The sequence below is a fragment of the Littorina saxatilis genome, unplaced genomic scaffold (genome assembly GCF_037325665.1).
Source record: "Littorina saxatilis isolate snail1 unplaced genomic scaffold, US_GU_Lsax_2.0 scaffold_1588, whole genome shotgun sequence".
Classification (NCBI taxonomy): domain Eukaryota; kingdom Metazoa; phylum Mollusca; class Gastropoda; order Littorinimorpha; family Littorinidae; genus Littorina; species Littorina saxatilis.
Window position 1 is genome coordinate 2,501 of NW_027129477.1, and position 10,093 is coordinate 12,593.

A 10,093-nucleotide genomic window follows, 5' to 3' on the forward strand; every position below is an offset into this window, starting at 1 on the left:
TCTGCTTTTCTTTTATTAACCTATTCGATTGCACTAGTCACAAAGAGTGGTGGACGTTTTGTTGTTTGTCTTTGTTTGTTCGTCCTTTTCATCAGCGTCGATGAAAAAACAACAGAAGGGGTTTTAATCTGTCATTCCTTTATAAACCTCTCCGATTGTGCCAGTCATTCAGAGCGGTGGACAAACGCTTAATGTCGTGGGTTTTGTTTGTTAGTTGTTGGTGGGGTGGGGTTTTTTTTGGGTTTTTTTTTTTTTTTGGGGGGGGGGGGTTCAAAAATATTTTGGATTTACAATCCCTAAGCAACAGAAGAAAATTGCATCTAGGTTTTTATTGGTTACGTTTACGGGCGGGGATATAGCTCAGTTGGTAGCGCGCTGGATTTGTATTCAGTTAGCCGCTGTCGGCGTGAGTTCGATCCCAGGTTCGGCGGAAATTTATTTCACAGAGTCAACTTTGTGTGCAGACTCTCTTCGGTGTCCGAACCTCCCCCCGTGTACACTACTTTGGGTGTGCACGTTAAAGATCCCACGATTGACAAAAGGGTCTTTCCTGGCAAAATTGCTTAGGCACAGTTAATAATTGTCTACCTATACCCGTGTGACTTGGAATAATAGGCCGTGAAAGGTAAATATGCGCCGAAATGGCTGCAATCTACTGGCCGTATAAGATTTCATCTCACACGGCATCACTGCAGAGCGCCTAGAACTGTACCCACGGAATATGCGCGATATAAGACTCATTGATTGATTGATTGATTGATTGATCTACAGCACTTATTTTGTGAAAAACCACAGATGCAGGCGGAATCTGGTCTTTTCCTTATTGCTCAGTTGGGAGAGCACTGGACGGGGCTTGGTATCCGCGCGTCACGAGTTGCTTGGTTGGGAGAGCACTGGACGGGGCTTGGTATCCGCGCGTCACGAGTTGCTTGGTTGGGAGAGCACTGGACGGGGCTTGGTATCCGCGCGTCACGAGTTGCTTGGTTGGGAGAGCACTGGACGGGGCTTGGTATCCGCGCGTCACGAGTTGCTTGGTTGGGAGAGCACTGGACGGGGCTTGGTATCCGCGCGTCACGAGTTGCTTGGTTGGGAGAGCACTGGACGGGGCTTGGTATCCGCGCGTCACGAGTTGCTTGGTTGGGAGAGCACTGGACGGGGCTTGGTATCAGCGCGTCACGAGTTGCTTGGTTGGGAGAGCACTGGACGGGGCTTGGTATCCGCGCGTCACGAGTTGCTTGGTTGGGAGAGCACTGGACGGGGCTTGGTATCCGCGCGTCACGAGTTGCTTGGTTGGGAGAGCACTGGACGGGGCTTGGTATCCGCGCGTCACGAGTTGCTTGGTTGGGAGAGCACTGGACGGGGCTTGGTATCCGCGCGTCACGAGTTGCTTGGTTGGGAGAGCACTGGACGGGGCTTGGTATCCGCGCGTCACGAGTTGCTTGGTTGGGAGAGCACTGGACGGGGCTTGGTATCCGCGCGTCACGAGTTGCTTGGTTGGGAGAGCACTGGACGGGGCTTGGTATCCGCGCGTCACGAGTTGCTTGGTTGGGAGAGCACTGGACGGGGCTTGGTATCCGCGCGTCACGAGTTGCTTGGTTGGGAGAGCACTGGACGGGGCTTGGTATCCGCGCGTCACGAGTTGCTTGGTTGGGAGAGCACTGGACGGGGCTTGGTATCCGCGCGTCACGAGTTGCTTGGTTGGGAGAGCACTGGACGGGGCTTGGTATCCGCGCGTCACGAGTTGCTTGGTTGGGAGAGCACTGGACGGGGCTTGGTATCCGCGCGTCACGAGTTGCTTGGTTGGGAGAGCACTGGACGGGGCTTGGTATCAGCGCGTCACGAGTTGCTTGGTTGGGAGAGCACTGGACGGGGCTTGGTATCAGCGCGTCACGAGTTGCTTGGTTGGGAGAGCACTGGACGGGGCTTGGTATCAGCGCGTCACGAGTTGCTTGGTTGGGAGAGCACTGGACGGGGCTTGGTATCAGCGCGTCACGAGTTGCTTGGTTGGGAGAGCACTGGACGGGGCTTGGTATCCGCGCGTCACGAGTTGCTTGGTTGGGAGAGCACTGGACGGGGCTTGGTATCCGCGCGTCACGAGTTGCTTGGTTGGGAGAGCACTGGACGGGGCTTGGTATCCGCGCGTCACGAGTTGCTTGGTTGGGAGAGCACTGGACGGGGCTTGGTATCCGCGCGTCACGAGTTGCTTGGTTGGGAGAGCACTGGACGGGGCTTGGTATCCGCGCGTCACGAGTTGCTTGGTTGGGAGAGCACTGGACGGGGCTTGGTATCCGCGCGTCACGAGTTGCTTGGTTGGGAGAGCACTGGACGGGGCTTGGTATCCGCGCGTCACGAGTTGCTTGGTTGGGAGAGCACTGGACGGGGCTTGGTATCCGCGCGTCACGAGTTGCTTGGTTGGGAGAGCACTGGACGGGGCTTGGTATCCGCGCGTCACGAGTTGCTTGGTTGGGAGAGCACTGGACGGGGCTTGGTATCAGCGCGTCACGAGTTGCTTGGTTGGGAGAGCACTGGACGGGGCTTGGTATCCGCGCGTCACGAGTTGCTTGGTTGGGAGAGCACTGGACGGGGCTTGGTATCCGCGCGTCACGAGTTGCTTGGTTGGGAGAGCACTGGACGGGGCTTGGTATCCGCGCGTCACGAGTTGCTTGGTTGGGAGAGCACTGGACGGGGCTTGGTATCCGCGCGTCACGAGTTGCTTGGTTGGGAGAGCACTGGACGGGGCTTGGTATCCGCGCGTCACGAGTTGCTTGGTTGGGAGAGCACTGGACGGGGCTTGGTATCCGCGCGTCACGAGTTGCTTGGTTGGGAGAGCACTGGACGGGGCTTGGTATCCGCGCGTCACGAGTTGCTTGGTTGGGAGAGCACTGGACGGGGCTTGGTATCCGCGCGTCACGAGTTGCTTGGTTGGGAGAGCACTGGACGGGGCTTGGTATCAGCGCGTCACGAGTTGCTTGGTTGGGAGAGCACTGGACGGGGCTTGGTATCCGCGCGTCACGAGTTGCTTGGTTGGGAGAGCACTGGACGGGGCTTGGTATCCGCGCGTCACGAGTTGCTTGGTTGGGAGAGCACTGGACGGGGCTTGGTATCAGCGCGTCACGAGTTGCTTGGTTGGGAGAGCACTGGACGGGGCTTGGTATCAGCGCGTCACGAGTTGCTTGGTTGGGAGAGCACTGGACGGGGCTTGGTATCAGCGCGTCACGAGTTGCTTGGTTGGGAGAGCACTGGACGGGGCTTGGTATCAGCGCGTCACGAGTTGCTTGGTTGGGAGAGCACTGGACGGGGCTTGGTATCAGCGCGTCACGAGTTGCTTGGTTGGGAGAGCACTGGACGGGGTTTGGTATCCGCGCGTCACGAGTTGCTTGGTTGGGAGAGCACTGGACGGGGCTTGGTATCCGCGCGTCACGAGTTGCTTGGTTGGGAGAGCACTGGACGGGGCTTGGTATCCGCGCGTCACGAGTTGCTTGGTTGGGAGAGCACTGGACGGGGCTTGGTATCCGCGCGTCACGAGTTGCTTGGTTGGGAGAGCACTGGACGGGGCTTGGTATCCGCGCGTCACGAGTTGCTTGGTTGGGAGAGCACTGGACGGGGCTTGGTATCCGCGCGTCACGAGTTGCTTGGTTGGGAGAGCACTGGACGGGGCTTGGTATCCGCGCGTCACGAGTTGCTTGGTTGGGAGAGCACTGGACGGGGCTTGGTATCCGCGCGTCACGAGTTGCTTGGTTGGGAGAGCACTGGACGGGGCTTGGTATCCGCGCGTCACGAGTTGCTTGGTTGCTTTCTGTAAAGAGTGATTTTCACTGAACTAAAAGTCAAATACGAGAACAGAAATCTCTACCAGTCTGCGATTTGTCACCCCCCCCCCCCCCCCCACCCCCCTCCTAAGGAAGCAAGCAGGCTGTTGATATTTGTGAGCCTCCACCACGGAATGAGTCGCATGTCATCTCGCGCGGTTCTGCGCTAGTCTTGATATAAGTCCGGAAAGTGTCTGGTAACAGTGTGAGGGTCACCTTAAAGTCACAGGCTTATAACTCAAACAGTTTTCGCTCTTTTCTAAAACGGTTTTCACCACTGGATAGAGCATACTTTTTTTTTAAAGAAAATGTAAAAATAGGAAAATCATGCAAAGGTGACATGCGATTCGTTCCGTGGTGGCCAAGTGAATTGAATGTGATAATTTATATGGACAGACCGGCATCTTTGAGTGAAAAGAAAACACACCAGTACCCAGGTTAGGTCAATGTTTTGTATCAAGACTTCGGCATGTCACTGCCTTCTTCGGGATGGTAAGGCCCGGCGCTCACCTATGTAACATCAGCAGGACAGACGACGCACTGCAGATTATCCCAGCCCGCTACACGTGGCGTGAAAGAAAAACAGGCCAAGTACTCGTCATAATCCTTATCGCAGCATTAAAAATATGCAGTGCGTCGTCTGTACCGCTGAAACTGCGCAGGTATAATCTGCCCAGAATCATCTTCAAGTTCCACTTTCCCGCGTTAACCTGTTTGACTTTACCCTCCCCAAAGAACGACGGGTATAGGGTTAATCTGGGTTTTCTTTCATTAACCCCTTTGATTGTGTCGACCCTAGCGTAGACAGAGTCACCTCCCGGCGAGCGTCCTGGGAAATAAGTTAATCCTCTTGCCGGCGTAACCTTTGACCTTCCCAATCACTGACCTTTCGACCTTGGTAATTACTGGCGGAGAGCTTTGGCTGTGACGTAAGTGGAAAGGGAGAGAGGGTCGTGCAGGTTCGTAGAGAGGGTAGGAGTGTGTGTGGTGGGGGGGAGGGGTGTGTGAGTGCGTGTGTGTGGTTGTATGTGTGTGTGTATGTGAGTGTGTGTGTGTGTGTGTGTATGTGAGTGTGTATGTGTGTGTGTGTGTATGTGTCTGTGTGTATCTGTGTATGTGAGTGGGTGTCTGTGTGTGAGTGTGTGTGTATGTGAGTGTGTGTGTTTGTGTGTGTGTGTGTGTGTGTGTGGGTGTGTGTGTCTGTGTGTGTCTGAGTGTATGTCACTGTGAGTGTGTGTGTGTGTGTGGATGTGAGTGTGTGTTTGTGTGTGTGTGTGTGTGTCTGTGTGTGTGAGCAGTCGTGTGTTTGTCTGTGAGTCTGTGAGTGTGTGAGTGTGTGTGTGTTTGTGTGTTTGTGTGTGTGTTTGTGTGTGTGTGTTTGTGTGAGTGTGTGTGTGAGTGCACGCGTTCGTGCGTCTGTCTGTCTATATGTCTGTCCGTTTGTCTGTCTGTTCATGGTGTGTGTGCTAGCGTGCAGGTACACGACAGTTTACACAACGCGCGTTGAAGTCCTAGGTTGCGTAAAGTTCTATAAGTAGACAACATCCACATGTATCCCCTGGAAGGCATGACGTGGATTCATGATGTCACTGATGGGGAAGTTATTGCCTTGTGGGTTTAGGTGGACATCTCATCATAATCCCGCCACGATATGAGTGAATTATGGGTTCGGCGTCTGCTTTTTATGTTTAATGCATTTTGCGGACACTAACATATACATATAGAAATACCGACAGACAGACATACACCCATGCTCTTCCTTGAGCATACCAGGCAACCAAGGGAACGTTTTTTGCGCTACTTAAACGTTGTTTAACTGAAGTATTTTGTGGCTAAATGTGAAACCGTTGTTCAGGTTTTTCTATCAATAACAATGAATATTACTGAGGCTGAGAAAGGGAAGACAAAACCCACATTTTTGTGCCAGAAAAGTAACAATTACTGACTGTACAAGCAGGGCCGGACCAAATGAGTTGTAAGGGGGGGGGGGTTCCTCCTTTTTGGGGGGGGGCAAATCAGCGAAGTGGCGAAGCCACAAGCGCGCGCCTGCAAAGCAGGCGCGCGAACTTGGGGGGTCCGGGGGCATGCTCCCCCAGAAAATTTTTGAAAAACGGTTAAAATCTGTGCAATCTGGTGCATTCTGGGTCTTGTTTTGAGGGTTAAGAGCAGCATTGTTTTGGTGCTAAAACTAGTAAAAGTCAAAGCAAGGTACATGCTTTTTCCAGGGGTGGGGTTCCGGAACCCCTGGAACCCCCCCCCCCCCCCTGGGTCCGGCCCTGTACAGGTATCAGTACAACTCACGCAACCATTCTATTAGTGCAGAAAAGAAGTAGTACTCGTATTCCTGTTTATCACTTCCTCTCACGGCAATAAAAAAACCAAGTCGCGCAAGGCGAAATTACTACATTTAGTCAAGCTGTGGAACTCACAGAATGAAACTTAACGCACTGCATTTTTTCACAATGACCGTAGTCCGCCGCTTGTGCAAAACGGAGTGAAACTGACGAGCCTGTTTAGCGCGGTAGTGGTTTCGCTGTGCTGCATAACACGCTTTTCTGTGCCTCTCTTCGTTATAACTTTCTGAGCGTGTAACCTCACCAACTTCCTGTAGAAGCAACGTACAGCAGCAGCAACAACATCGACAGCAGCAGTCTTCCTTTCCTTCTTCATTCACTTGATTTTGCCATTAGTGCTAATAAGGGGGAGGGGGGGGGAGGTATATCACCTGTTTCATTTTCATCAGCGCCGCGTGTAATACAAAACAATAACACACTCTTGATCCAAACCAGAGTCTTTAAAATTAACCTCCAAAATATTGCATCCGTAATTCTCGTAATAGGGGCAGATGTAAGTCAATTACTTGTCCTTTCAAGACCCACTCCGACTCGTGCAAACAGTTTGCCTCACAGCATCAGATATGCTCAAGGTTTTACATGGGATATAAGACCATCCCTCCATTTGGTCACATACCAAAAATAAACTGCTTTCTGTGCACTGTCGTATTTGGTTTAAACAATGTTTATTCACATATGCTCAAGGTTTTACATGGGATATAAGACCATCCCTCCATTTGGTCACATACCAAAAATAAACTGCTCTATGTGCACAGTCGTATTTGGTTTAAACAATGTTTATTCATATTCAGTTACATGTTCAGGAAATGTACATCAACATCAGGTGAAAACAACAACAAGCCTACGGCTTATGGTGGTGTCTTCAAACAAATGTACAAGAGGAACATGGCAGACAGTCAGGCCCTTACACAGTAAGCAAGAACAGTCCGTAAATTGAACACAAAATATCATCCAAATTTACAGTCGTATCTAAAATAGGTAATTTCGTAAAGGGAACCGGTGCCTTTTATAATTCATCCGAAAATGACAACTCACCACAGCAAACAGTCAGGGTGTTGGTTGTTGGTATGTGATCAAGTGGAGGGGTGGTTTTCTTCTTCTTCTTCTTCTTCTTCTTCTTCTTCTTCTTCTTCTTCTTCTTCTTCTTCTTCTTCTTCTTCTTCTTCTTCTTCTTCTTCTTCTTCTTCTTGTCGTTCGCTGTTAGATCGTCAGTCCGGACTGCGGGGCCAAACGTGCTGTCCTCTCCAAGTCCTCTCTGGGGCCGTATAGCTTCTTTTGTAGCGCTGTCTCCTCTGGCCAGATGGTGTCCCTCAGAGCACTGTGGTATGGACAAGCCTGCAGGATAAGCTCTGCTGTCTGCCTATTGCCACACGGACATAAGGGGGAGGGAACCAGCTTCAGCTCTGTGGCCATGTGATGGTTTAGTCTGTTATGTCCAGTGCGGAGTCTGAGTAGGACGACTTGTTCTTCACTTTGTAGGGATGGTCTAATGTCATGTTGAAGCCTGACCAGATCGGAGACACTGAGTGAGGCGAGCTATTTTCGCGTGGCGGAGTAGGTCTTTAACTCGGATCGTTTGTAATTGCCAGCACTGCACGCAATGCCCTTCCTTCCGGCGCTGATTACTGGCTGTGAACTCAATAACCGAAAGAAGAGGTCTAAAAAAAAAAAACCACGTCAAAGGTCAAGGTCACCAGGGAGCACAGAAGGAATCACAGTTCTCACGATTTGTGCTCCCTGGTGACCTTGACCTTTGACGTGTTTTTGTTTTTTTTAGACCTCCTTTTTCGGTTATTGAGTTTTCTGTTAACAGGTAGCATGCTCGTTAGTAAACCATTTTGATAAGTTTCGTGTTTTAAGAGCGACTGGTTGACCCTAGCAGTTAAATACTGCGTGACACCCCCCTTCCCCCCCCCCCCCAAAAAAAAAAATGCCACCCTTAAAGATGCTAATAACTTCTACGTAAGTTGAAGTTAATGTACACGAAATATGAAGTAATTCGTTGAACAGATGCAGAAGGTATTAGCATTTTTATGGAGGACATTTTTTTGGGGGGTCACCCTGTAGCTATGTTGACAATGGCTTCCCCTGAAGGTTTCCTCAATGCAGCGTATTTGTTAGGGGGGGGGGAGGAGGGCGAGGTGGGTTGGTTTGGGAGAAGGCCGAAAGAAAGAAGACAGACAGAATGACAAAAGAAAAGTGATTGAAACACAAAACAAGACCATGCGGATATAGACTGGGAAGCGTTTAGATCGTGTGCGAAGTAATTACTTTAACATTTATTTTGGGTGCAGCTGATTCCTTACAGTATAACTGCACAAATCTAATGCAGTTGGCCGGAAATATGTCGAAGATGAATTCGACAATAGTGTTTGACTCACACAACTATCCAGGTTTAATCGTGTCCAGTTACAAGACACTCGTCCGAGCTGACGATATCCGGTAAGACAACTGACCACCCCCTCGCAGGTGAGGGAGATCTCTCTCTCTCTCTCTCTCTTCTTCCCTTTGAGGCTGGGGACCCGGCGCTGTCTCCGCCTGGCGATCCGCGGGACGAGCACCATACCGTCGAATATCCATGTGTATGGCCATGTTGGGTTTGATGCGTGCATGCCTGGTTTTCTCCTGTAGATGGGTGTCGGCACAGAAGGTCTGCCCGCTGTCCTCAGCCAACATGCTCCGTCTTCATGGCAGCTCAAATTTTTTATCGAGGTTCTCTCCTCTAGATCCGCCGTGTTTCGCCTAGGGGCTTGCGCTGCCTAGTTGATAGGGTCACCTCGTAGAGGATGTGGTCATAGACCACGCACGGTCGGTCTTGGGATAGGGAAACGTTATGCTAGTCCGGAGGGATTACGCCACAATGGCCACCTCGCGAAGACCCAGGGTCCTAGACTAGGGAGGTCCAAGGGGGAGCACCGGGAGGGCTACCCCTCTACCCGCACCTCCAACACAATCCCTTCCCCTGGTAGCTTCATCCCCAAGGAGGAAACAGAGCTACCTGCAACACCCCGGTGAGGGAGATAATCAAGAGTCTTTTTATTCACTTCTAACATTACCTCCCCTCTCACTGACCTCTTCTCCTCCATTGACGCCCTCTAGCGACGCCCCCTATTCACAGGATTTCTTCAAGGGGCACGACCCAAGACCTGAAAACAGGACAAAGGAGAAAAATGCACTCCAGGGGGAACAACTCTCTGTCAGAAGAGACTCTTCTCGGAACAGTAAAATAATGGAGCGACCAACCAATCTCCTTGGACAAAAAACTAACTAAATAAAAATAAAAACTTCGGGTACCATTATGTTGCTTTGTAGATCAAATGGTGTTTATGTGTGTGTGTGTGTGTGTGTGTTTGTGCGTGGGTGCGTGCGTGTGTCTGTGCGTGCGCACGTGCGAGCGTGCGTGCGTGCGCGCGCGCGCGCGTGTGTGTGTGTGTGTTTTGTCTGAAATGACGCTGTATCAGATTATAGACTCTGCAGACCGCTGTGACATATGTGTTTAAAATTGAATATTCTAAATGCAACATACACTTTGTCTAGCGGCGATCATCACCATAATATCATGCTGCTACTGTTGGACCTGTAAATAACGACCACCGAGGAGACCGACCAAATGTGGTCGTATTAGACAGTGGTCGCTACAGAGATATACATTATATTGAAGGGGAAAAAAACAAAAAAACTAAAACGGGGATCCTTTTTGGGTGGTCGGTGTGGACATGTGGTCGTTGTCGAGAGGTGTGGACATGTAGTCGTTGTCGAGAGGTGTGGACATGTGGTCGTTGTCGAGAGGGGTGGACATGTGGTCGTTGTCGAGAGGTGTGGACATGTGGTCGTTGTCGAGAGGTGTGGACATGTGGTCGTTGTCGAGAGGTGTGGACATGTGGTCGTTGTCGAGAGGTGTGGACATGTGGTCGTTGTCGAGAGGTGGTC

General features: G+C 51.2%; 1 protein-coding gene across 1 annotated transcript; it reads right to left on the reverse strand.

Moving 5' to 3' along the window:
• Positions 1-827: 827 nt before the first annotated feature.
• On the reverse strand, positions 828-8,755 carry LOC138957737 (TRIO and F-actin-binding protein-like). Its single transcript, XM_070328792.1, has 2 exons — positions 8,686-8,755; positions 828-3,796 (listed from the first exon to the last, which is right to left on the reverse strand). Exons 1-2 carry the CDS (start codon positions 8,753-8,755, stop codon positions 828-830), a joined length of 3,039 nt encoding a protein of 1,012 aa, XP_070184893.1.
• Between the last annotated feature and the right edge of the window lie 1,338 nt (positions 8,756-10,093).